The following is a 27233-nucleotide window of genomic DNA, read 5'->3' as shown; positions in this document are numbered from 1 at the left end:
CGGCCCAGGGTCCACTGTCTTCAAAGTTCTCTCCTTCCCCAAAAAAACTTCCTGAGGAAGGGAAGGCTTGGGAGCCTGAGGCACCACTAAGGGACAGCACATGTAGCCACAGCATTCCCCTGTCTTTTGAAAAACTGAAAGGCCCAGGAACCCTGGGCTCTCCGAGTCCCCACTCAGAGCCACCGAACTTGCCACCTGGGGCTAGACTGAGCCCCCGGCTCCACCAGCCTCCGCACAGCAGGGTCCGCCTTCCTCCTGCAGACTCTGTGCTGCTCTACCGCTCTCCAAGCCCCTGTTATTCTACTGGTTTGGGGATGCGTGAGTGTATGCTCAGTCTTACGTTTGCACGCTTCTCAAAATGTCATGCATGAATTCGACAGGTATTTTGTGTGCCAGGCTCTGTGCGAGGCACTCAGGACAGGGCAGGGTCAAGATGGGGGGGACGAGTCCCTGGTCCCTGGAGAGGCTGTGGCAGTCCAGCCCGGCCGGCGGCTGCAGGTGACCTCTCAGCATGGGGCAGCATCTTCTGGCAGCATAGGCAGCTTGCGGCACCAGGTCCTGGGATGTACATCTCACATGTCTACACCAGCTCATCTTTGTTTCAGGGACTTCATTTTATCTCTCTTTGGAAATCACCTGACTTCTTTAGCCTACTTTCCTCCGCGTCCCCACAGCACTTGCTCAGCACTCCAAGCTGCTGATGGTCACTCCTTTCAGGGTCTGAAGCTCCTGATATCAACCCTTCCCCAGTGTCCTTCCCAGCAAATGCCAGGTCCCCCCATGCAGGATGCCACCCCGTGCCTGCTTCGTGGCCCCAGGGCCGAGCCTTGGTCTTGGTCCTGCTCAGCCCCCGGTGCAGGCAGAGGAGGGAGAGCTGAAGCCTGGAGTGGAACTGGCTGGCTGTGGATCACCCACCTCCTGGCTCCCCACAGGCCTGGGCCCACAAGCACAGACTCAAGGAGCCCCCTACATCCCTGCCAAGGCCTCCGGGTTGCTTAGGTTTCATAGGTTTTGGGAGGTGGCTGTCATTAACTGAGCACTTTCTATATAGAGGTCTTAATACACACTTGCCCATTTTTGTGAATCCTTATCACAGACACCACTTCTGCCTTTGATGGAAGAGGAGAGGGTCTCCAGTGAGAGAGGGAGACGGGGAGGGCCTGGGCAGTGGAGTCGGTGTGCACAGGAGGAGGACTGGCCTGAGAGCCGCCCCACTCCCTCCCGGCCCAGGCTGGTCCTGAGTCTGTGTATCCCATGGAGAAGCCAGCGGCTCCCCATCTGCTCTCCCTCCCTGGGCCCACGAGTGGGGGATCCCAGGCTTGGCATTCACTGTCCCCAGGTCACAGTGGGGAGGGGTGGGCTGCAGAGACTGCAGTCCTTCGTGGTCCTGCTCCCAGGGCCACTGCCCATCCCTGCCCCCTGTCACCCCTGCCCCAGATGAGGCAGGCCCAGTCCTCGGCCCGGCCCAAAGCCGTTCCTTCTGTAGCCGCATCCCAGCCCCACCAAAGCAGCCCTCACCTCGAGCCAGGTTCCCAGAGATGAAGCGGAAGAAGACGCTGATGATGCCTCCCAGGTGCTTCCCACAGTCATGCTGGCACTCCTGCAACCTCGGGCCAGGGCCGCACCCTGCCGTCCTTGGGCCTGGCTTGATCCGCCCGGCTCCTGCCCTCAGCTCTGCCCTGCCTGCCACTGTGCAGGCGGTGCCCCCACAAGCCTGCTCCCTGACCTCGTCTGCCAACCTCTCCTCAGCCTGACACTCAACACCTTTCTTTTTCTAGGACTCCCCACTCCTGGTCTGTCTGTCTGTCTCTGTCTCTCAAAAGCAGCGTGTCTCCTCTTGGTCTCAGCTTGTCCCCAGTGTCTTGGGCTCCCTGGGCCTGTCCTTCTCTCCTCTGCTCTCTGTCCCTGCCTCTGGCTCTCCCAGCCTTTCCAGGGACCGCCTGCCCCTCAGCCCAGAGCCCCGGGGCAGCCAGAGCGCACTCAGTCCCCCTGCCTTTTGTCTGCCTCCTCAAGTAGCCCTTGCCCCTGCCACAGGGCTGGCCCCTTCACCTGGTGCCTGGCCTCAGCCTCCAGGCCCCTGGAGCTCACTGTTCCTGGAGGCAGAAGGGCCCCTGCGGCTTCCTGGGCTGGGAGGCCTGGGGATGGGGTGGGCATCACTCCTGAGCTCCCAGCACCAACTGAGGAGGTGACACTGGTGTGATTATCAGCTGAGGGTGTGATCTCACTGCAGAGGGGCCTCACCCAGGCCCCAGGGCTTCTCTGCAGCCAGGAAGGGAACAGCCTGCTCCCACACAGTCCCCTGCCTAGGAGGCTCGGGGCCAGGGGCCCGGAGTAGAACGGGGGCATAGGTAGGGCCCTAGCCTTAGGCTGTCTCTTGACCTCTGACCTCTACCCACTGGCCTCATCCCTCAGCCCTGCTGTGCCTCTCTAAAATGCAGAAAGGGAAGTGGGAAGGGGTTCTTCTGCTGAGGAGGAGAAGGGAGAGCCAAATTCATGACTGGAGCTGACCAACCTCCTGCCCTCCACATTTTTGAGCACCTAGCAATAAATAAAGGCGATAACAGCCAGGCAGCTTGCTAAGGTCTTTCTGGGTGCCAGTGAGTGCCTTCAGTCATCAAAACAACCCTGCAAGCTATATGTGGCTGAGAATGCCAGTTCTGTGTTCATTCTTCCTGAGTTTCACCAACACGGTTCAGATGGTGTTGGAGATGGAAATGCGCCCAGCTGAAAACTCCACCATTCCCCTGCCTTCCTTGCAGTGAGGGCAGCTTATCTCTGGCCAGTGGAATGGAAGCATCCATCTTCCAGAGACTTCTGTGAGTGCTGCCTTCCTGACATGGGGACCACCACTCTCCCCTTCCACCTGGGTTCTCCTTCCTGTTGCCTGAAATGAGGCTGTGTGGGCTGCAAAGCAACCACCTTGCCACAGCGAGGGGGAGCGGTAGAACCAAAGACATTGACACTGATGTCCCCCAGCTGCCAAACTAGTGCCAGCCACTGCCTCACCCCATATTTCCCATATAGGAGCTGATGCACCTGTCTTGATCAAGCCACGGTTATTTGGGGTTTCTGTTATGTGCAAGTTCAGGCAAGCCAAGGGATCCCTTGCAGAGGGAAAGACAAGCTGCTGCGCTTCGCCCCCCTGCCAATAAAGGAAGGTGCGGTGCCCGGCGGGCCTCCTGTGCACCACAGTTAAATGTGCCGCTCAGAGGCTGTTCCGCAGGTACAGGCCAAGTACAAGCAGTGCTGCCCCTTGGGCCTAATGACCCAGAACATTCAATGACACACGATGAGTCTAAGGCAAGTTGGGATGCTCTGCGGGGCCATGGCAGGCCCCCAGAGTGGAAATCTGTGGTCTCTTGGGTTTTGAGCAATGCCAAAAATCTCTCCTGTTGGCATTCAGCTAACTGCCCACCGCTGGGCTGCTGTGGGGGTGGAGCGCCTGATGGTGAGAGAGACAGAGACAGACGGACAGACCAGGTGGCCATGAGTCCCGAACCGCCCACCAGCAATCGAGTATCAACCTCTCGCCCAGCCCCACTGGTATCTGCATGTGCACACAGTGCTGTCGTCATGCCCAGGTGCTGTGGATGGGGCCCGAGGCAGGGCGGGTCTGGAGGGCGCAGGGAGGCTGTACCTGCGGGGGCTGCGACTCCCACAGTACGTGCTGCATTGCCGCTTTCCCCACAGCCCACCCGCCGCCCCCCTCACGGTCTTGAAGCCGTTTGAGGAGGAAAAACATTCGGAGGTGACTTGTAGACAGAGCTGCAAGAAATGTTGGCCCCAACTCTAGGTAACACTGAGGCCCACCAAGGGGAAGGACGTGGAGAAGGGACATCTTCCTGGTACATGTGTTGCCCACATTGTCTGAAGAAGAGAGGGCCCCGAGGCACAGGTTTACACTGATTCATGGATGGCTGTTAACCATTAGTTCAGGGGTCAAGGAGGTGGAGGGGCAGGATCGGGGGAGTAAGGGCTGGGAGGCCTGGGGAGGAACCACCCAGAGTGTGGCACAGCAAGAGCTTCACAAGTGCCCTCCGAGGGGCGCTGGGGCCGAGGAGGCGCTGGATGATCGGGTGGGCCAGTTGTCCCCTCTGTGCACCTCACAGCCTCTGTGCACCTCACAGCTTCTGTTCCTGGCTCCTCTGGCATTTGCTTGAGAACGAAACACCATAGGTTCAATAAAAGAACTTCTCCCTGGGCCGATCAGGCTGCAGCTGCAGTTCAGTGCCCAGCCAGCCACCAGGTGGCCAGTCAGCCACTCTGCATCCCCGCCATCACTCTGGGGCTCCCATTATCCTCATGGGAGTGATGGTCACTCTGGGTGTGACCTTCCCTCTGGCCTGCCCTGGTGCTGCCAGCACCTCCCCCCATCACAGTGCCCCCATGCCATAGATCCTGAGCAACAGACTCATTTCACCACGGAATAGAGCAGTCTTGTCAAAGACCAGGGCTCACAGGCTCCCGTCCCCTTCCTGTGCCCACCCCCAGAGGCAGCTGGCCTCACAGAACAGTGATGAGACCCACCGAAGACTGGTTCTGGCACCAGTTGCGGGTTCCAGGGCTGCCCTGTCGGGTGCCAGTGACACTGCTGGATGTGCTGCCTCTCCCCCCACCAGAAGAACAAGCCCGGAGCCCGGGAAAACGCGCAAAGGCCCCTCCCTTATCCAGTGCCTGCTCATCGCACCTCTGCTGCTGCTCACCAATACTCCAGGCTCCTGATTAGAGGCTTTAGATTCCCATGGGAGAATAGGTCCCCAGCAGGAGGCAGCAGGGGGTCTGCTAAACTGGAAGCTGGGACAGCCGCCTGGCCATGCTGGGCCCCTCACACCACTCCGACCAACTGGCATCAAGGGCCATCGGCCAGTGAATGACCCCTATTATCGAGGGGAGCAGGGAGGACTCTGTCTCAAATCCAGTGAATTCTCCAGGGAGCCTAGCAACACTGCCAATTACAGTGATGAAAGTCAGTGGGGGCTTCTAGCAACCCCAATGAGGCAGGACCACCCAGGACTCAGATCCCTCAGGAATGGGGGTTTGTATCACTCCACCAAGGACTCAGCCAAGGCCCTTGTGGTGGATTAAAGATGGCCACAGATGTCATACGACAGCCGCATGGAAAGGGGTTAATTTTCAGAAATACTTGAAAATTTGCACTAATCTGACATCTCACTTTGATGTCATGTATCTTGATGCCTCATGATGTCAATTGTATCCTGTATCTTCAAATACATGAAAATTCTGTTTATAGATCTTTACATATTAGAGACGAGTTAACTCACCTTTTGTTCCCATGCCTTTCTGCTACCGCTCTTTCCCAGGAGCACTGGTGGTGGTGACTTTATGATTTTATGTGGGGTTGCCATGGAACCCTGGGGAGGATGAGCATCTCCCTGGGACGCATGGGTGACTGAGGAGGATGTGGGTCTTCTCTCTGGCGGAAGGGCATGTGCATGCGTGTGTGTAAGTATGCATGTGTGAGTGTGTGTGCTCGTGTGTGTGCATGTGTGTGTGCTTGTGTGTGTGTGTATGTGTGTGTGCATGTATGAGGAATGGCTGCACCATGTCACACAGAAGCGTGTAGCAGCTGCTAGAGCGTTTCTGCCAGAGTGGTCCAGGATGCCAGGCATCTCCTGAGGCGGTAGGTTGGGCCCTGGCTTCATCCCATTCAGACCTCGTTCTCTGGTCCTCCAGAGTTTCTGTGAACTTCCTGAGGCCTGGAACCCGCCCTGTTTCAGTTGTCTGTAGCTGGGACCCCAGGTTATTTGTGGGTGACATTATTATTCCAGTTGAAGAAACCCAAGTCCCACAGCCCTTGTGGGCACCAAACTTGAGAAACAGGTCTGGCCAGTTGTGGCACTGGCCATGCCTCTGGAGAGGCGACCTGCAGGGAGGGGCTTTAGATGCAGGGGAGGCATGCAGGGCAGGCCAGAGTCCCAGCTTCCGGGTCATGGAAGAGGGTCCAAGGAGCTTCTAGGCTGAGGATGGGGCGCCTCTCCTGGGTAGGGTGGGGCCAGGCTGCCTGTGCTCTGTGTCTCCTGGGCTCCCCTCTTAGAGGCCCCGCTGCTGGCCACCTCCTGACTCCAACCTGGGGTCTTCACACCCAGAAGTAGCCACCCAGGGCCCAGCCACAGATGCTCCAGCCCTTGCCCAGTGTCTCCAGGCCCCTGAGTCCTGTCCACTCCTTGCCGACGTTCTACCTCGCCCAAGCCTCCAGGACTCCCAGGCTGGGCCTTGGCTTTCACTCCCAGCTGTTCCTGACATGTGTCTCTGGCCCCACTTCTGCTGAATGGAAAAACCCCAGTACAAGGGCACAGTGTCTGGGCCGCCCCCCTCCCACAGGACCCCAAGGCTCAGGACACCATGCTGGGCCTCGCAGAGCACACAGTGGGGCTGCACTGAATGGGCCCCATTGTTCTTTGCACCCAGAGCCTGCGCCGGCTCCCAAAGAGCGGGGATGCCTCATCTGCACACGGCGCAGCACTTCACACGTGCACAAAGCCCTCAGTGTGACCGCACCAGCCTGGCCTCCTTGCGGGACACACACGGGACGTGTTTGGACTGAAGAGAGGAGACCCAGGAGCTATGGCCAAGGGAGACAAAGGGCACATCGGGGTCCCAGCTCCTCTGTCCGTGAGGTCCCTGGGCTCCCTCGTCCCTCAGCTCCCACCAAAGACGCTCGTCAGGGTGGGCACCGTGGAGCTCTGGGCCCAAGCCTCCCCCACCCCAACCCCCGCTTCTTGTGCCATCTGCTGAGTCATGTGACCTCTCTGAGCTGCTGTGGACGCTTTGGTAAATCAGGGTGATGAGCTCCACACTGCCTCCCTTGCACAATCAAATAGGCCCTTGGATGTGTCGTTCACATCTGCTCCCAGTGCCGGCACAAGGTCCGGTAAACACGCCCATTCAGCGGAACAAACCCATCTCTGGTGCCCTGGCCCTGCCCTGGCCCTATCTCCTGTGTACCTTTGACAAGTTGTTCAGCAAACGTGTCCTGACAGCTGGGTGTGGAAAGGCCCTGCCCTCTAGGAAGCTGCCCTGAGGTGGGATGGGGCATGCAGGGGTGGGCCGTGCAGGGGTGGCCCCCCCCGCCCTGACTTGAACACGCCATGCCAGCCCCTCTGTCGCCTTTCTCCCCATCCACCCCACTCAGCATAGCTGCTGCCGTCATGGGTGTGCAGAAAGCTTTGGCAAAGGAGGCATACCAGCCCCAGCCCGTCCTGAGCCACCTCTGCTTGCCAGAGAGAGACGGGAGGATGAGGCTGAGCATCTGCAGGTCCTGAGGGATGAAGGGAGGGTTCCACTGCAGCACCCCTTAAATACTTGCTGCCACCAAGAAAACCCTGGAAGACTTAAGTGGAGGAAATCTGAGTCTCGAGCAACCTGCAGCTGTGTCTGTCAGAGTGGACCTGAGCCCCCAGCACATGCGATGGCCACTGTGCTCTCACCCCCACCCTAAGGGAGAACAGACGAATTTTCATTCTGATGCAGAATGAACAGTGCCCTGAAGGTGGTCCTTCCCGATCGAGCTATGTGTATTTGCTTTTAGTGACCTCATCACGTTTCTGCCACCTGCAAAACCTGCCACCCCCGTCCCCGAGAAGCTAGGGGTGCATGTGGACCTCACCCATACATTCACAAGTGCTAGCGCTTCCATGGGAAGGGGTTGGGGACAAGTCTCAGCCAAAGTTACAGCATCACAGATGGGTAGGGGCTCTGTGGGGAAGCAAAGGTGGTGGTGGCAAAAGGGAGGGGGCTGGAATCATGCTGGGAGCACCCTGGAGTGGCATTTGTGGGTAAAGGACGGGGATCTGGTGCGTAGCAGCCAGTCCCTTTGTGAACAGGCATGGACCTCTGGCTGTGGCTGTCAGCCACTGTGCCTGTTGTTTGCCCAGACTCCTCAGTTGATCCCCTCCACTCATGACCCCCATCAAGCCTAGGAGGCTGGGACCCCGATCGTGCCCATTCTCCTGGCCAGGGGACCAAGGCTCCCCGGAAATCACACAGCTAGAGAAGGTCCAAGACAGCAAACAAGATGCAGCTGTCAAGGGCAAGTCTGCACCTTTTCCTTAAAGTCAGAGGCAGACTTTTATACGCACCACACTCACATATGTGATCCCACGAGTGTGCATGGTGTGTGTGTGCCTGCATGTGTTGTGTGTGTATGTGAGTATGCAAGTGTGTATGGTATGCCTACCTATGTGTGCATGGTGAGTGTGCAAGCTCGTGTGTAGTAGAGGCACCGGTGTGTGTGCATAGGTGTGAGTGTGAGGTGTCTGCATGTGTGTGTGAGATCGTGGGGGCCGCATGAGGCTGTCATTGCCTGTTCAGCCCTGTCATACTCGGCAAACACCAAATATCACCCATGGCAAGCCCAGGGCAGTGATTTCTGTCCGTTCTCTCGTTAACACACCAGAATGCAGCCCAAGGCAAAGAGCCAGCACCAATCCTTGGGGTGCACTGAACAGGACCAAGGAGGGGCTGAGGGTGGGGCCTCTTGATCACCAGGCACTGCACACATTATTTCCCATCTTCAAATGTGCCCTGTGGACAGGTTCCAGCCTGCCTTCTCACGGAGGGCATAGAAAGGATCAATGAGGTGCCCCAGCTTACTCAGGGCATGAGCAGTGGGCAGGGTGGAGCCTGGTTGGTTGGACTCTGCAGCCTGGCTCTGTCTTCCTAGCCAACTGGAAAACCCCAGTGTGGTCCCAGCTGTCTGTACTCGTGCTCTGTGGGTCCCACTGGGAGCTCAGTGGCCTGTGTGAAGCAGGCACTCAATGAATGGGGAAGGGTGTGAATGAATGAAAACACACCTCCAATAGAGACAGGGGCGATGTGGCCCAGGCTGGGGTCCCAGGCTGGCGTCCCAGGCTGGCCTTTGAGCCCTCAGAAAGGAGAGTGCTCAGAACAGATCTCCCCACCCCCACCCTTGACCATAGCCCACACTGACCCCTACCTGAGCCCTGTGGGGCTGTGCTGGACAGGATCCACTTGACCAGGCAGCATCTCATCAAAGCCTGGCGGCTGAGCCTCGGCCTCTGCCACTTGACACCCTCCTTCTTGCTAAGTGGTGTGTGCCCGAGGTCCCCCAGGAGGCTGCCGTCCGACGCCTTTGTCACCTCCTGCAGTAGGAACAGGCAGAGCAGCCTTGAGCCCCTGCTCGGAGGGGGGGACCCCTGGATGGTCCCGAACTGCCCTGATATCCTAGGTGAGGCCAGCCTGAACACAACAGAGGGCTCACCTTCCAGGGCTGCATGCCTAGTGCCCCTCGTCCTGGCCATTCCTGCCAGACCTGGGGAGGTTCCTTTCACTCTACACCCTGGCTATGGTGTAAGATGGGACCCCTGGAAGAGGAGAGGACAGGGGTGCAGAGAGGGGATGTCAGCAGTGATCCCAGACTTGCTCATTGGATTCCCCACCTTGGCACAGGCTGGGTTGTCAGAGCTGGATGGCCCCTTAGAAGTCACGATCCCAATCCCTCATCTGCCTGAAGACCAGAGAGGCAAGTGGATCTGTACAGGGTCACACAGCCAGATCCCGCTCCCTCACTCCCCCAGCAGGGCCCCTGCTGTGCCTGAGTTTTCATGTTGAGGCAAGCTGAGAATGAATGAAAGGCTGGGTGGTGACCCCAGGAGGGCTGCACTGGTGGAACCCACCACTGAGGCTGACAGAGATCTGAAGAAACGGCTCCAGCTATGGGCAGGAGAGTCTTGGGAGGAGTGAGCCATCAGTGGTCATTAAGAGGCGGTGGATCAGCCGGGCGTGGTGATTCACGCCTGTAATCCTAGCACTTTAGGAGGCCAAGGCAGGCAGATCACCTGAGGTCAGGAGTTCGAGACCAGCCTGGCCAACATAATGAAACCCTGTCTCTACTAAAAATACAAAAATTAGCCAGACGTGGTGGTGTGTGCCTGTAATCCCAGCTACTCAGGAGGTTGAGGCAGGAGAATTGCTTGAGCCCCGGAGATGGAGGTTACAGTGAGCCGAGATCATGCCACTGTACTCCAGCCAGGCCAACAGAGCTAGACTGTCTAAAAAAAAAAAAAAAAAAAAAAAAAAAATAGGCAGTGGGCCATGTGCCTGAGTCAGTGTGGATAGGAAAAGAACAGTCTGGGGTCATGGTGGAGGCCCCAGGGCAGCAAGATTTGCTCTCCTACAACGTATTTCAGGCCCCCCAATCCTGACATCCAAACTGCCCACCATGCTCAGTTCCCATACTGGCAGCTGGCCCATGAGGCCCAGAGGAGGGAGGTGCACGGCAGGCTGCCGCTGGCCACACCTCTGTGCACCTGCTGGGTCTAGTTTGCTGCCTTTGTGCTGTCCCCTCCTGCTCAGGGTGGCAGGGGGACAGGTGTGGCCTGGCCAATTGGACCACAGCCCACCAATGGTCCTCATGCCTATTCTGTCTGTGACGCACTGCCTGACCTCCAACTGTGGCAGTGGCACCACCCCCACATGCATATGCGTTCTGAGTGGTTGGGTTCCTTGGCCAGTAAAGAGGGCCACTCAGGGGGTGGGTTGGCAATGCCCTTCCCAGGTCACAGGGTCTCGTGTGTGCTATCTTTGCAAGGTCCTGAAAAGTATTTGGTTGTTCAAAGTAAATAACAGATGGACGGGGCCGTCAAGCAGCTTCTACAGAGGCAGCCTTGCAAGACAGCCCCTGTGCTAGTTGGACTGTCAGGTGCGAGAGCCAGAGACTGACCCAGGCTGATTTGAACTGGGAGAATTGGCAGCAGGGAGCCTGGCCCAGTCACAGCCTGCAGGGAAGCACAGAGAGCCAGTCCTGGAAAGCAGACAAGATCAGAGAGCAGCACCAGACACCAGCCCTGGCCATGCCCGTCCACACAGAGTCCAGTGACAGAGCTCTGCTGCTGCTGCAGAGGCTGGCCTCTCTCCCGAGGCATGGGCCTGGGACCCCCACTGATCTCTGCACACTGCAGGCTCCAGCCGGGGGAGGATTCTCCAGGTGCTTCACTGGTGCATGGTCCCCTGAGGCCTATCCACATTCGGGATGGGCAGCCGGCCCACTAGTCAGTGTTTGGTGAAGTGGTCCCCTAGGCAGGGAGATGTCCAGTTCCCTTATCCTGGCTTTTGGGCCTTCCCCAGCTAGGTCCCAACTACCAGTCCTCCAGCTCACAGTCATCATCCACCCTTCCTCCGACACACCCTTGGCAACAACCCCTGCACATCCCTCCCCTTCTCCGAGGCTCACCAAGCAATGAGGGGGCTCAGTGGTGCCCAGAGCTGCAGCAAGTAGAGGCACTGACCATGCTGATGGTGCAGAAAGAGAGGGAGAGCTGGGGGTGGATGGGTGCCTGGGGTGCTGAGGGAAGCTCCCTACATGCACACACTATGCACACACACGTGTACACATGCTCACATGCACGCATGCACACACACATGCACACATACATATGCACACACGTACGTGTTTGTATGCACACATGCACACACAGGCACACGTGCATATGCACACACACATACACACACTCATATGCACATGTGCACACACATACATATGCACACACATGTCCTGTCAGGCTGGGTCAGAGACGCACCTTCTTCATTATTCATGATCTTATTCAGGAGTCTTTATTTTGGTTAAGGAGGGGAGTAGGGAGAGAGGGGCAACAGGTGCTTCATTACATCACAAATTCTTTGCTGCAGGCTCTGCATGGGGAGTGAGCAGAGGACATCAGAAGAAACTGAGGCGGCCTCGGAGCCCCTGGCAGGAGCTCTTCACTGGGACCCCCAGCCCCGTCTGCAGCCCATCTCAGAACAGCACTGGCTTGGCTGGCAAGGCTGCTTCTCAGGGCCCAGGGTTAGTCACAGGGATTCTGTCTTGAAGCCCCAGGCCCAGGTCGTGGGGGAGATCCCATGGGTGTCCTGGGTTCTAGCTCACAGGGCTCTGTCCTCCCGGGAAGGCTGGGTGAGCCCAAAGGGCAGGCTGAGCACCTCCCAAGTGGATGTCTATGCTGAGCTGAAAGTAATCTCGTCACGACAACCCCCTGCAATCGGTAACACGATCCCCATTTTGCAGATGAGGAAACTAATTCCCTGAGAAGTTTTGGGACATTCCAGGGCCACACTGTATGTATAGTCTTCTGATTCCAAAGTTCACATGGGCTTGACCGTGGGCTTTGCTGCTGAGGCTGTTTCTCGGCCTGGGTCCCCAGGGCGGTCTCTGGAGCTGGATGTGTTCCGAAGCCCCTCAGGCGCATCAGCAGCCTTCCAAAAGTAGCCATTAAGGAGTGCTGTGATGCCCTCCTGGGCTAGGGGGCCCCAGTGTGTCTTTTCTCCCTGTGGAGAGAGTCTGGGTGGAGTGGTGGTGGGGGGGCGGTTCTGGGCCAGGCTCCTCCATCTGGCTAAGGGGCCAGAATCCCACCTGTGAGCCCCACAAGGCAGGCCCATGATGGCCACCCCCCTTTGTGAGGCAGGCCCGGGACGGCCACCCACCTTTGTGAGGCAAGGGGTGGGTTCTCAGGAGAGAGGGGAGGGGAGGGCCAGGGAGAGGAGGGCAGGGAGACCCCAGCAGCAGAGCCTGGGAGGTGCTGGGACCCATCAGGCTGCGGCCTGGGCCCGTCAGGCTGTCGGAGGCCGGAGGAGGGAGAGTGACCGGGTCATCCTCATGAATATTTGACACTTGTCTGTCTGGAAGAGGGTCTGACTGAGCTGTCAGGGAATGTTAAATAGCAGCCCAGGCACCCTCCTGCTGGCTTGGGAGGCTCACAGCATGGAAGGGAGGGCGTCCTGAGAGGCGGCCCCATGGCCCCTCACCTCACAGTGCCTTGGTGCCGGGAGAGAAGCTGGGGCAGTGATGAGATGGAACATGAATTAGATGTCCCAACCCTGCCGGGAGCCCCAGTGCCCCCCTGCCAGGCCCCGACAGCCCCACCGTGCCCCTCCAAGTCTGCTCCCACACCACCGCCTTGGCACCTGCTGCTCCTGGCACTGGACGCTTTTGCCCCGGGCGTTCAAGGCCTCACTCAGGGCTCAGGTCCTGGGAGAGCCCCTGCCTGACTACCTAGGCCATCCTCCCCCGTGCACCTCCATCTCAGCACTTCTTCACAGCACCCAGCCCTTGTGAATTGATCCTATTATTGTGTTTTCTGGTGCATTTTCTGTCTCTCCCCTTTAGCGCATCAACTCTGCGAGAGTGGAACCTGATCCTCATGTGATCTGCTTTTCCTCGTGACACAGCCTGACACCCAAGAGATCCTCACTCCCAAAACTCAACAGTAAAAGAGCAAACCATCAGGTTAGAAAGTGTGAAAGACATGCACAGACATTTCACCAGAGAGGACGCATGGATGGCAAAGGCGGCAGGAAGAGATGTCTGCTGTCATTAGCCATTCCGGTAACACAGAGAAGGACCACTGTGAGACACCACTATGTGCCTGTCCGAACAGCTAGAACCAAAGATAATGACAACTGAATGCTGGTGAGGATGTGGAGAAACAGAATCAACCCTCCATTGTCGGTGGAAAGGGAAAATGCCTTAGGCACTCTGGAGAACAGTTTGGCAGCTTCCTATAAAAACTAGACATGCGCTACCACAGAGCCCAGCCACGGTACTCTTGGGCGTTTATCCTGGAGAAACAAAAAGTTATGTTCAAGTGAAAACCTGTACACAAATGTTCATGGCAGCTTTACTTGGAATGGCCCCAAACTGGAAGCATCCCAATGCCTTTCAATGGGTGAATGATTGAACAAACTGCAGTGCGTCCATATCACGGAATTCTGAACGAGTAAAACAAACAAACTGTTGGCACACACCACACCTGCGTGAACCTCCAGAGAATTACGCCGAATGAAAAAGCCAACCCAAAAGGTCACATTCTGTGTGATTCTATTTATATAACATTGTAAAATGACAAAGTTTTAGAAATGGAGAACAGATCAGAGGGCCAGGGTTTAAGGATGGGGGTAGGCAGGCAGGAGGGAGAGGGTTGTGGCTTTCGTAGGGCGGCAGGAGGGGCCTTGTGGGGATGGAGCTATTTTGCATCTTGATGGTGCTGTTGGGTGCCTGAACCTACACATGTGATAAAAATTGTAGCAAAAAACGCACACGGAAATGAGTGCGTGTGAACTGGGAAATCGGAGTAGGACTGGTGGGTTGCATCATTGCAGACACTCCGGTTGTGCTATTGTGTTGTAGTTTTGCAATATGCTGTCATTGGGGAAACCGGGTAAAGAGTACATGGGCCCTCTGTGTGAGCTCCTACAACTGCATGTGAATCTACAAAGAGCTCAATAATGATTTCCATCAAAAAATACTCTCATGCATCCAAAAAGAGGGTGTTAAAAACGCAAGCATGCACAAGGCTCTGAATAAATATTCACGAATGATCAAAAGTCCCTTGTGCTCTTCACAATTCACCTGGGACTCTCTCCTCCCAGTCCTGCTCGATGCCGGCCTCATTTTAACGGGTGACAGAACTGTCATTGTCTACCAGCTTTAGAGGATGGCCAGGGTTGAGTGGCAGAGACCAGTGAAGCCAGAAGATCTGGGCCCTGGGTTCAGGCAGAGTCCCTGGTGGCATACTTGGCAGTGTGGGCATTTAGGGCTGTGTCCCAGAAATGGCCCTAGGCTGGCCCTGGGGACCTGCAGCCTTCTCAAAGGTCACAAGGTTCCCTGAAGGGTAGAGGCTGCTGGTGGGCCAGGCAGGCCATTCTCTGCCAGTCACCTGGTGGCCGAGATTTATAGCTCCTGCCCAGCCAGGCAGGCCAGGACCAGGCCTCAACTTCCTTCTAAGTCCTCCTGGCCTGTGGGGAGCCAGGGAGGGATGGAAAAGGATGGTGTGGGTGATGCCCCTGCTGTGTGCTGGTGCTGAGTTAAGTTTTTGGAGAGGTTATCTTATTTAATGGTCACACCAACTTTTTGAGGCTCCTTAGAACCTCAAAATTACTGCTTAGAGCCCCAAATCCTGTAATGGGTTCTAGCTCACCCCCTCTCATGCAGCTTGCCAGGGTCCCTGGGGTATGTGTTCTCCTGTTATTCAACAGGGGTAAACCCAACCTGTTCTGAGTCAGCTGCGTCCTGGGGGCTTTGGCCTGTGGTCTCCAGCAGTAGGGAGCTGCACCTACAAGGTGCAGGAGATGACTTAGACTCGGGGCCAGCGCACTCTCCAGCTCCCCACTGCCATCCTCTTTACAAAGGGAGGGCATGGCCTCAGCTCAGAGCCTCAACAGGCCACAGACCATGGGTGGGAGTTTATCGCTGCTGCCTTATTTCATGGCAATGTGGTGGTTACCTTCTACTTCTGCTCCCGGCTTCCCACTTACAGTACTGATTTAAAGATTCCCTTTTAAATGAATTGACTAAAATTCAATGCATGAGTTAATTTAAAGAAAAATAATAAGAAACAATAGCACAGGTCACAACAGATACAGCAAAATAGTAAAGGCAGGAAGTGTGTGTTTCTCTCTGTGGCTGAGGCTGGGGGCCTGCTCGACTCAGCCAGGCGACCCCCCAAGTCTGAGTGACGGCGGCCTCTTGCCACACAGGCTGCTGAGACTGACATGCGGCTGGTCCACACTGAGACGTGCTCTCGTGTAAACACACACTGGGTTCCAAACGTTTACTTACTAGACTATCAATAGGTCATTAAAAATGCTTTTATCAATTGCAGGTTGAAATGATAATCATTTACACTAGGTTTAATAAAACATATGGTTAAAATAATTTAACTTTTTTTTTCTTTCTTTACTATGCCTACTGGCACATTTTAAGCGACATCTGTGGCTTGCATCATGTCTCTATTGGACAGGACTGGTCCGGATGGTTCTCAGACCTGCCAGCCGGCTGGCTTGGGGCAGCATCCTCCTGGCAGGGCACAGCCGCCCCAGCTGCTCTCTGCCACTCAAGTCCAGCTGGAGTCGGAGCTGCCTCAGAAGGGTAGCATGGTGGAATGTGCAGGTCAGGTTGGGGGTTCGATGAGGCAGGCAGCCACCTGGGGGAAGCGAGGGGTGCCCAGGCCCAGGAAAGCGGGAGAAGGCTGAGCCAGGCGGAGGTCATGGCTGGGTGCTGGGGATATTATGGAGACAGGTACTTAGGACCTACTCTAGATGTGGCCAGTGAGGGAGGGGCAGCGACTCCCCAGTGCCTGAGAAAACTGTCACTGTGGGGATATAGGAGGCAGGGCTGTCCCCCATGCCTTCCTCTCCCCCTGAACACCGTCCAGTCTCTGCCGCAAACACCACACCTTCACCCCGAGAGTCTCCACACCACAGACAGAGGCTGAGCACTTGGAACAAACCTCCAGGACCTGGACCAGATATTTTGCCTCGTGGCTCCCTACCCTGTAGGTCCCCTGAGAGGCCAGGTGGCCCATGGAGCAGCGTCTCACTCCTTGCCCCATGCCCAGCATGGCACAGCTTCATCTCGTGGAGGCCCATCTGGCTGAGAAGATGGAGTCAGACTGTCAGGGGTGTGCCAAGGTGAAACCCTTGAGCCGCTAGTTCAGTCTCCATGGTTCTCATCAACTGTGCTCCAGAGAAACTCCCAGAGAGCCGTCCAGAGCAGATGTGGCAGAGGTGACTGGGGGGCACATGACGGCCTGTGAGAAGTGGGGGTCCTGGAAAACCTGCGTTAAAGTATCCAGGCTCCGTTCCCCAGACGTGGCGTTCTAGGAGTACATGCATGGGCAAGATGCATCGCTGACTCCTCCCAGATGTCTACAAACTTAACGGATGCAAAACAGAAGTGAGTAGCTTCGTATGTGCCACCAGGACCCCTGGGTGTGTGCTCAGAGGGCACGGCTAGCTGGGGGCAGGGCAGGAGATCGAAGGCAGGTGGATGTGATTTCCAGCAGCCGAGGACAGTGGGAGGGGTCCGTGGCCAACCAGTTACATGAATCCCGCACCCTCGCTTCCCAGCTCGGTGACCCTGACAGAGAACCTGACAGCTCCGAGCCTCAGTTTCCTCATCTGCAAAATGGAGGTGACAATATGCCCTCACAGGGTTAAGGGGAAGGTGAGGTGACAAAGCCCCCAGTGGGGGAGGGTCAGTGTTCCTCGCCCTTCCGATCCCAGGGAGGGTCTGGCTGTCCAAACCCACAGCCTAGCATGCCTGGCATGGAGGCCCAACGTGCCGCTCTCAGCTGCCACACACCAGAATCACGTGGGGAGGCTCCCACCATCTGCCTGCCCAGGGGCTGGATTGTTTGATGCAGAGAGGCCTGGGCCACTCTGTTCTTATAAAGCTCCTCAGGAGATCTGAAAATGCAGCTTGGAGAATTCGTTTAGAGTGTCTGCCCCTCCAGATAGAAACTTCTTGGCCTTGCCTGAAAGGCAAAGGGGGTCTCCCGATTCTCACCCCCTTCCTTTCTGGGAGGGCTTCCCTGAGGCCAGGGCCAGCAGGGGACATTCAGGCTGCTCAGATGTGGGGCTCCCCACCCCCTACCCTGTCCACGGCTGCTGCGGTGCAGACTGGCCCACCCAGCACTGCTTGCTGTCACTGGCTCTATTTCCATCACTCGGGACAGATGGCAGGAAGCAGTGGTGGGTGTTGTGTCGTGCAGGCCCCCGGGGAATGGAATGGGGAAGCTTTGGGGAGCCTGGATTCTCCACCCACCCCTGGGCCCAGACAGACATAGGCGAGGCAGCTCGCCTTGTCGGGGGAGCCGAGGTTGTCATGAGTCCTTGAAGATGCATGCATGCACATATGCACATACACACGTACACATGCCTGTGAACACACCTATGAGCACACACACACACACACGCACACACAGTCCTGGGCCCCAGCCCTCTCACAGAACCGGAGCAGGAGAGCTGGGCTGTCCTCCCCTGCTCTGATGGCTGCCACCTTGACAAGGACAAGCTCCCCATGCTGCCTGGCAGTGAGGGTGTCACGTTAACCCAGGGGGGAACTTGAGTTGCCCATGGCCAAATTGTCTCTTGGTGGCCTTCCCAGGCTCTCCTCAACAGCCAGAAGGGATGGCATAGGTATTCCCTTCATGGGTGGAGGCCTCACTCTGTGCCAGGGGCCAGGCCAAGCTGGTTGGTATAGGATCACATTATCTGGGGGTTCTGTGATATTCATACTTCCCCCATGAAAATGAGGAGACAGTGGCACAGAGGAGCTAAGTAACCTGTCAGAGGACACACAGCCGGTGCGTGACGGGGCCTGGACTGAGCCCAGGTCTGCTGGTGCAGGGTCAGGGCTCACAGCCAACAAGGCACAGCCATGATGCCTCTTGGCCATGCCTGTCTCCTGCCCGGGGTCCTTCAGTCCCACACGGTGAGGATCCGGGCTCTGTGCAAGACCCATGGACATTTGTGTGCACATGTGAGGCACTGCTGGCAGTGGCCCTGACTTGAGTCAGCCAGGCCCATGCCCTCCCAGCCGCGCACTGCTCATCACAAGGCCTGACAGATGCTGTGAGCATCTCTCAGACCCAGATGGGAAGACTGAGGTCATGAGTCAGTGGGGCAGAGGTGGGGCTACAGTTTGGTTCTCTGGGGCACTGTCCAGAGTGCCCATCTTGAGAGAGGATCCCACGACAGAGCTGGGCACAGGGGCATGTGGCACCAGCAGCAGAGGACTGGGATGCAGGGGACTTGCCCGTTGCCTACCCTGGCATCTGCCCACTGTCCACGTGATGAAGGTTGGGGAAGGCCGGGGGCATTGGGCAGGCTGGGAGGTGAGGCCAGAAAAGACCAGCAGCTGCTTTTCCTGGCTGAGCCTGGCCCAGGCCTGGCCAGACTGATGGAGAGGGCATGCTGGGCAGAGAGCTGAGGTGGCAGATAGGAGGCGGAGGCTGGGCCGACTCTAGTGTGGGACACACCACCCCCACGCTGCCCTCCCGTCTCAGCTCAGCTGCTCCCTCTCCAACTCTGCAGGTCCCCTTGCTTCTCTCCCTGCCACAGGGCTGCTCTGTGACCTTCTAGGGCATGGGCTGATCTCAGATGACAAATAAACCTGCTCAAGGGCAACACCAGTCAGCTGAGGCAGGGACCCCTGGGCAGGGAGCAGCATGGGACTCGCCCCATGCTGTGCCCTCCCCCGACTCTCAGGCTCCTGCCTGCCCCAGGCCTGGGCACTAGGTCAGGAAGACGTGCTAACTTCTCTCCCCTCTTCTGTTTCAATTTTGAGAGTGCCTTCTTCCCTGCAGAAGCCACATTGGCTGCTCCTGGAAGTCACTGGGATGCCCAGGGGTGGGCTGGGGGGAGCAGGGGGGCTCTAAGCCCCCTCTGCTAAGTCAGCAAAGCAGTTCTCTGCCTCACACAGAAGGTCTTGGTAAGACAAGGTAACCTGAATTTAAAATGTTGGGGTCCTTTCCTTCCTAGCTCTGGATCCACAGTCCAAAAATGGGAGGCAACTAGCTCCAGGTCACGTGGCTAATGCAGGGGATGTGGCCAGGTGGAGTCTGGCTTGTGTGTACTCACTAGAGGGCTCAGAGGGCACCACAGACCACCGGCCCAAGGAACCAGGCCCATGGCTGGCATGGGCCCCTCCTCTGCCATCTGGTTAAAGGCATGCCCTTCTCCTCTTGCGTCTTCTTCCACAACCCCCAAGCCCTAGGGACCTGCTGCGCTCTGGAGTAAGACAGAGCAGGGTTCAAATCTCAGCCACAACTCGTTGTAGCCTGCAGTCTGGGGCAGGCCTCTGTTTCCCCATCTGTGAAGTGGGGATGATACCAACAGCTGCCTTGTGGGCTGCGTGAGGGTCCAGGGAGATAATGCGGAAGATAATGGCCTAGATGGGCATTGGCACCCTCAGGCTCCTGGCCCTCAGCCCTGCCCTTCTCCTGGGCTGTACCTGGAGGGCAGAGGCAGAGCCCCTTTCTTCCCAGCGCAGCCTGGGGTCTTTTGAAATGTGGGAGCAAATTAGGGCCCATCTCGCACAGTGCCCTGCAACAAGGCTGGAAGCCAGGCAGAAGGGGTTCCCCGTGCACGGGCTGGGCTGTGAAGATGCCACAGCCCCAACACTGCGAAAGCAGTGCCTGTCGCAGAAACTGCGGGTCTTTTGCTCCTTTCTCCTAAGAGCTCATGGGATCAAGCTCATGGAGTCCTGGAGCTGTTCCCCTTTTCTGAGCTTCAGTGTCTAGAATGGGAATGGCAGTGCCTCCCTACCTCCCCGCAGGAGTGAAGTGAGAATTCGTGAATGGCTGGGGAGTGTGGGGAGAAGGCTGGGGAGTCGGGCAGTCATGGGGCGTTACTGGGGGACAGCCACTGACCATGACCCTGAGGAGTCAGAACACCTCCCAGCCTGAGCTCTGACTACAGTCCCTGCTGCCACAAGAGAGGAAGGTTATTTTTCACAATCTCCCATTGATCTTGATGAGAAACCTAGTGGTGGCTTCTCCTAGGACCACTGTCTCTGCTGGGCCCAGCACCAGAAGATGTGGGTCCCAATCCCCTCCCTGGCCAGGCCAGCCACAGGAAGGCCACTAGCAGACATAAGGACAGTGAGACCCACTGGGGCCCAGGAGCTGGTTGTGGGAGGGTGGAGGGCAGTGTGGGATCACAATGGCCAAGGGAGGAACCAGGGAACCAGATGTAAGTGCAGGACTCAGGCCACCCACTCTGCCAGTCTGGCAGGGGCAGGAGTGGCCAAGCTCCCAGAGCGACCTTTGGCAGTTAAGGCCAGCAGAGGAAAGGCAAAAGAGGGGAGGACTGTCCTCTGCTGGTGGTCAGAGCTGGCTGTGTGCACATCTGTGTGCAGCCTGACTCTGGAAATTCCCATCTCTGTGGTCATGCAGGGTCGCTCAATGCATCTCTGCCTATGGGCATGGTTGCACTGTGCGCCCCAATGCCGTAGTGTGTGAGCCTGGGACAAGGTGCTACGTTTCTCCACTCTGCCCTGCCTGCATGGTGGTTGCTGGGAAGACTTGAGGTGACAGGAGAGAAGGCACCTTTTCCATGTGTAGTGTTGCCATGCTCAAAGGGCTTCATGCCATCACCTCAGCTGATCCTCTTGGCACCCTGGAAGATGGAGCAGATAGCACAAGGGAGGCCTGGGGTTTGGGGGCAGTGTGGTCCAAGCCAGCCACCCGCCCATGCTTGGATGCTTGTCCTCACAGGTGAAAGAGGCAGGAAGCCATCTCTTCAGGGCAGAGACCCTGAGGTGTCAACCCCATATCCCTTCTTTCCTACACTCAAGACCCTGATTGTCTCCGGGTTCATTTGCCCTTCTTTCTTTCTCCTTCCTGCTCATATGTCAGTATGAGCCCATGTGTGCTGACTGGAGCTCCAGCAGCCATGTTGCACCTTAAGGTAACCTCAGGAGTGATACGGAGCAGGCCTTAAATGCTGCTGACCAGGCGGCCTCCAAGCCAGCCCTCCACTGCCCCTCTGGACTTCTGCATGAGAGAGAAACCCCACTAACCTTGTTCCATCCACTGTTATTTGGGGTGTTCTGTTATGAGCAGCCAGACCTAGTCCTGAACTATCCTGAATGTGTGAGCAGCTCACAGGGCATCAGGCCAGACCTTTTGAGAGTCAGCTAGAGGCTGGAGGGCCAGCTGATTTCTCCTTCCTTCATTCCTCCTTTAATTCTTCACCCTTCTCTGCTCCCCACCACTGTTTCTCGAACTCTGTGCCAGGAATTTTCCTTGTGTTCTCTCTCTGACCTCCCCACAGCCCTACTGAGAGGGAATGTGTGGGAAGTGCTCTTGTTAGGGTTCCTAGCCCTTTCAGAGGAAGTGGGCACTCATTCGTTACTTGATTGCTTGATTGGAAGATGCGTCCATTGACCAACCTCCAAGCACAAGTGACTCCCTCCCAGGCTCACCCCTCCCCCAACCCTGAAGGCTGTGGGGCCCGGGCTCAGTGTCAGCCACGCTGGCACCTGGCCCAGGGACCTAACTGAGCAGGATGAGTCGTGGGCTGACCCCAAGCTCCTCCTCTGTCCAGCTTCTCTTCCGCAAACACTTAAAACCTCTCCCATCCAAAGGGAGCCCCAGGAGTTCAGCCTCCCAGCCAGGACACCCCAACACCAGCCAGGACACCCCAACACCAGCCAGGACACCCCAACACCAGCCAGGACACCCCAACGCCAGCCAGGACACCCCAACACCAGCCAGGACACTCCAACACCAGCCAGGACACCCCAACACCAGCCAGGACACCCCAACACCAGCCAGGACACTCCAACACCAGCCAGGACACCCCAACACCAGCCAGGACACCCCAACACCAGCCAGGACACCCCAACGCCAGTCAGGACACCCCAACTCTCACTTTCCCCAAAGGAAAGTGGAACAAGAGGGTACAGGGGTCAAAGAAAAAGGCTTCCTGGTCCAGGGCAACCCCCAGAAGCCTCCATTCCTCCCCACCAACCCCCTCCAGAGCAAGACCCCATTCCCCCAGCACCTACCTTAGCCGGCTGCATCCTGGGCGCTGAAGGAAACTGTTGCCAGCCTCCCCACTTCACAGCCGAGGCAGACAAGACTGCCCAGGCCGGCTGGCAGCTGCCTCATGTTTGCTTGGACCCAGACGTAATTGTCAACGGCGGCTTCTCGCCCTCCCCCTGCCCACCCCTTCCTCTCTGCCGGCTTCTATCGCTCCACCCCTCTGCCTCCTCCCTCCCTCCCTTTCTCTCTCTCTCTCTCTTTCTCTTCTCTTTCTCTCTCTCTCTCCATGGACCCTAATCCTGGCCTCTCAGAGCTTGTCGAAACCTCTGTCTGGCTCTCCTGGCCTCTCCCCTACCCTGTCACCAGAGTCTCTCTGTGCCTCTCCTGCCATCTGCCTCTTTCTCTGCTCCTCGCCCTTTTTGGTCACCAAGGAAGAATGGGGGTAGAGGGTGCAGGGAGCTGGGGCTGGGGAGAGGGGAGTTCAGGGCAGGAGTTTCTGCCCCAGGAGCAGCAGTTGAACCCAGAGTGCCCAGGAGGGACTGTGGAAGTGGAAAAGGAAGGGATCATTCCTGGAGGCATTTTCCAGAACAAGCCAGGACGCCCCCACCGCCCCAGTCCTGCCTGCCACTCTTCACAGACACAGGACGGTGCCACCCTTATGATGATTTCAGCCCAAGGGGCTCCCAGGACAGCAGGGAGCCACTGCACCCAGCATCTGAAGCATCCTCTCTCAGGGTCCTGGCCTGAGGTGCTGGTCTGCAAGGTGCTGGTCTGGGGCTCACAACCCAGAAACAGTGACAGCCACCAGGGCCACATCAGCAGGGTGACACTCAGGGGTCCTTCCACCTCTTTCATCTGTCCCTCATTAACTACCTCCCATTCATCCATCCTAGGGCCTTGAAGCGTGGGTGTCTTCCCAAAGCATGAGCTGCTCATGCTCTCCAGCTGTACTGGGTCCCCTCCCAGCTCCCAAGTCAGGAGGCATCCAGGGCGGCTGAGGACCTGACGGGATCTCTTGGGGTGTAAGGGTGAAGGACCAGGCCGAGGGCTCCCAGGCATCCCTGAGAGAAGGGGCTCTGTTCTGTCCCTCAGGCGGGCAGCTTCTGGGCATTTGCTTGGCCCCCAAGCAAACCACTCAGGAGCCAGGTGCCTGAAACCTTTGCCAAGTTTCCCTTTTTGGAGCCCAGAGGAGCCAGCCTGTGCCAGTAGTTCCCATGGAGACGAAGCCCTAGGATGCCTCCCTCCTTTGCAGCCTGCACAATTCTGCTTGAATGCCCTTTTCCTTTTTTTTTTTTTTTTTTGAGCCAACCAATTACTTCCAACTTTCAGATCCTCAGGGGAAGAAAATAGCCTGGAGCTGTCGACCCACCGAGGCAAGGAGGACTGTCTCCAGAGGGGAGGTGGCAGCCCAGGTGTCTGGCCCTGTACAGCTTCAGAACAGGCTGGACTTCACACTGGGGCAGGGGCTCAGCAGAGCCCGGAGGACTCCCCAGCTGCCCCCGCCCCACCCACACTGCACCCTAGGAAATAGGGGAGGGAGGCAAGGCCCTTCATGGCCGCCAGCTCAGGGCCGGCATCCTGGGAGCTCATCCGCTTTTTTTTTTTTTTTATTCAGGGTCTCACTCTGTCACCCAGGCTGGAGTACAGTGGTATGATCACGGCTCACTGCAGCCCTGACCTCCCAGGCTCAACCAATCCTCCTATTTCAGCCTCCCAAGCAGCTGGGACTACAAGGCTAATTTTTGTATTTTTTCGTAGAGATGGGTTCTCACTATGTTGCCCAGACTGGTCTCAAAGTCTTGGGCTCAAGTGATCTACCTGCCTCTGCCTCCCAAAGTGCTGGAGTTCCAGGCGTGAGCCACTGTGCCCAGCCCCATCCTCCTTTCACCGCCTGGGACAGTCCTGCCCTCCTGACTCTGAGCAAGCCTCGCCTCCGCAAGCAGGGATGCATTGAGCATTTTGAGTCCTCATAGGACTTTTCTCCTTGGGAGAAAAATGTCATTATCTCACTCTACAGATGATAATGGTGAGACCCAGAAAAGCTAAAAGACTTGCCCAAGTCACAGGCTAGGGAGTGGTAAAGCCAGGTCCCAAAGTCTGTTGCCTTCTTCCTAGAATGAGCACCACGGGTGCTGAGATCCCGCGGGCGGCTATATGCCCACAGCTTACACAGCAGCTTGGAAACTTGGTGACCGCACTGCCGTGATGGGCTGGTCTCCTGATGGCCTGGCCGGAGGAGTCAGGAGCAGAGGAGCCCACTCGTCACAGCAGCATCCCCAAGAGTTGCTCGCCCCTGCTTGGCACACTCGCTGACATCCCACACTCAGATGCGCTGTCCTCAGAGTTCACCAGCCATGACACCGCAGGCCTGGGACAACTGCCCTGCTCTGCTGGGCCCACCAGCTGCTCGGGCCTTGCGAACCTCCCACTGCAGCTAGCACCTAGGTGAACACCCCTCATACAGATGTGGGGCGTGTGTGACCCTGCCACCACACCCCCCTTCCTCAGTGGCCTGTCCAGGGCCCCAAGTGCTTCCAGTTGGGTCTCTCCCTTCGGCCTGTAGGGAACACAGGAATGAGAAGGAGAGGAGAAAGGGGGCTGGGACTCCCACGTGGGCCTCAGAGGCGGACCTGTTGTGGGCACACGGGCATCTGCAGACTTCCCAGAGACGGCCTTGGCAATTCCCAGTGTTCTCTGTGGTGTATCAGACCCACAGAAGGCTAAGGAGGCTGTGGGAGGACCTGGTCTTGTCTGCTAGGAACGCTTCAGCCCCGTGTTTCCCACTGTGGTTTCCTCACATAGGGGCTGTGGGGAGAAACCGAGGCTGGGGGGAGTTTGGAAGTGGGAAAGGAAGGGATGATTTCAAGCCCGGATGAAGGTCGGGTTTCCTCTTGTCACAGTGTTTCAGGAGGCAGTCGTGGGCTGTTTCAGCTGACCAGGGAGGACCCTCATTCTTGTCCTCCCCAGGCAAGCGGCTCGTGGTGCTCCTGCCCATGCGCCTTGGGGGCCTCTCTGCCTTCCTCCATTGTTGCTCATGATCCCGCATTCCAGGCCCAAATTCAAGTCCCTCCTCCCCAGGCCTCCAAACCCAGCTCTGTGGAGCCCCAGCCGAGGGCTCTTTTCCTTAGGCCCTGTTTTTTGTTGGGCCCTGGCTGAGGGGTACAGGGAGAGAGAGAGAGAGAGAGAGAGAGAAGCCTGGCCAGCTGGGTGCATCTTGGTAAGAAAATACAAATGGTCCTCATCACTTTACATCACAAAACACAGGCTCAGCCTCCATCCAAGCCCATGTCATCGTCAACTCTCCTGCTCCCCACCCAGCTGAGGCCTGGGGGTGGCGGCTTGGGGAAGGCAGTGGACATGGCAGCCTCCGGCTGAGCTGCGCTCTGGGTTTGCAGAGGTTGAGAGCTGTCCCGCTTTCTCTGTGGGTTCCTCCAAGGGTCCTCAGAGCCTGGCTCCATGGTCCCCCGACTAGAGTGTTTCATATGGGCCTCAGGGGACCCACAAACCCCCAATACCTAGTGGCAGCTCTGCCTCCTCTTGGCTGAGGTCGGTTCACTCTCTGGGCAGCCTCCTTCGACTAGTACCCAGGAGACTCCATGCTGTCTCTCACAGGAGGCCCTCACCTGGGCCGCCAGCCTTCTCCTTAGCTTCGCCTTCAATGCAGCCAGCCTGACTGCCCTCTAGACTTTGCAGTGGATAAGGCATTAGTCCAAGGGATTTATCAAACTGCAGGGGACATCGTGAAGCTCTCTGGCAGCTTTGTTTAAAGCCCCTTTCCTTGCAGCTTGAAGTGAAGAGAGGGCAGCCGAGCGCACCCCTTGGACTCACCTCGCCTCCCTGAAACCTCCCTCCTCTAACCTCAGCGCCTGACTCCTTGGCTCCCACTCCAGCCCCCAGTGTGGGTAGGGGTTCAGCCACCTCTTCCCTAAATTCTGTTTCACTCGTGGGCAGAAGCCAAGGGCTCAGATGGGGCCCCACCCTCTGCACACCCCCTCCATCCCTCCTCACCCAAGCTGCAGTTCTCGGTCAGCATTTGTAAGACGGATGAGTGTGGACCACCCCAGGATGGGCACGCCTAGCATGTGCTAGGAAGGGCTGGGACCACGGAGAAGGAGCTTTATTCTGGCAGCATGTGCTGTGTGCACCAGGTTGGCCACTAGCCTCCTGGTTCAGCTCCTGGCACTCAGGCTAGAAGCGATGGATGGCTCTGGCTCAGGGAGAGGAGGGAAGGGGGAGGCTGTCCACATCCGCCCAGAGCAGGGCCTCAGGCTGATTCCAGAAGACTCAGATGTGGCCTGAGTGACACTGTTCTCGGCTGATTCATTTGGATGAGCGCTACCCTTTCCACTCCGCCCACATCCAGTCTGTGTGCCTGAGCTTTCTCAACTGTCAGGCAGGTAAATAACAAGGCCTGCCTCCCAGTTAATTCATGGAAAGTGCTTCCTGACTTATGCTAAGAACTCAGTAAATAAATGTTAACTCACATTGTTAGTCCCTTCAGGTAGTTGGGCAGGCTCTTGCCCCAGCCACTTGGCTCTCCCTTTGTACACCTCAAGCCAGCTGGAGCTGCCCTGAGCAGCCACCTGGGACCTCAGACACCTTGGCCCATCTGGCATTTCTTTGGCAGAATCTACCGTGAGGGCTTCTGCTGGGTGGCCAGGTTGAAGGGTCTGGAAGAACTCCTAGCACCCCCAATCTGTCATCCCTGCCACAGGGACAGCAAGGACACTTGGTTCAAGTGACCTTGGACATAGGGCCTCGCTCCCACATGCCCACAGGGAATGGGAACTGGCATTGCCTCCAGGAAGAAACCTCCAGGGCCACCAGGACCAGGGGACCTGCTTCCAAAGCCTGGCTGGGCTTCAACTTCTGAGACCCTGAACCAGCCATGTAACTTCCTGGAGCTTCCTCTGCCCAACCAGATGATAATTT

The 27233-nt window shown here is 57.3% G+C and overlaps 1 protein-coding gene across 1 annotated transcript in view; it reads right to left on the bottom strand.

Annotated features, from left to right (window-relative positions):
- Window positions 1-22456, bottom strand: part of KCNIP3 (potassium voltage-gated channel interacting protein 3) — a 91245-nt gene extending 68789 nt beyond the window's left edge. Inside the window, exons 1-2 of the mRNA XM_030826932.1 lie at window positions 22325-22456; window positions 8957-9122 (exon numbers count right to left, since the gene is read on the bottom strand). Of these exons, the coding sequence (XP_030682792.1) occupies window positions 8957-9122; window positions 22325-22339 (181 nt within the window). The 5' untranslated portion in view covers window positions 22340-22456. The remainder of the gene's footprint in view (window positions 1-8956; window positions 9123-22324) is intronic.
- Between the last annotated feature and the right edge of the window lie 4777 nt (window positions 22457-27233).

The sequence above is a fragment of the Nomascus leucogenys genome, chromosome 14 (genome assembly GCF_006542625.1).
Source record: "Nomascus leucogenys isolate Asia chromosome 14, Asia_NLE_v1, whole genome shotgun sequence".
Taxonomy (NCBI): domain Eukaryota; kingdom Metazoa; phylum Chordata; class Mammalia; order Primates; family Hylobatidae; genus Nomascus; species Nomascus leucogenys.
The sequence above is the reverse complement of the archived record's forward strand: the minus strand, read 5'-3'. Positions and strand labels throughout refer to the sequence as shown.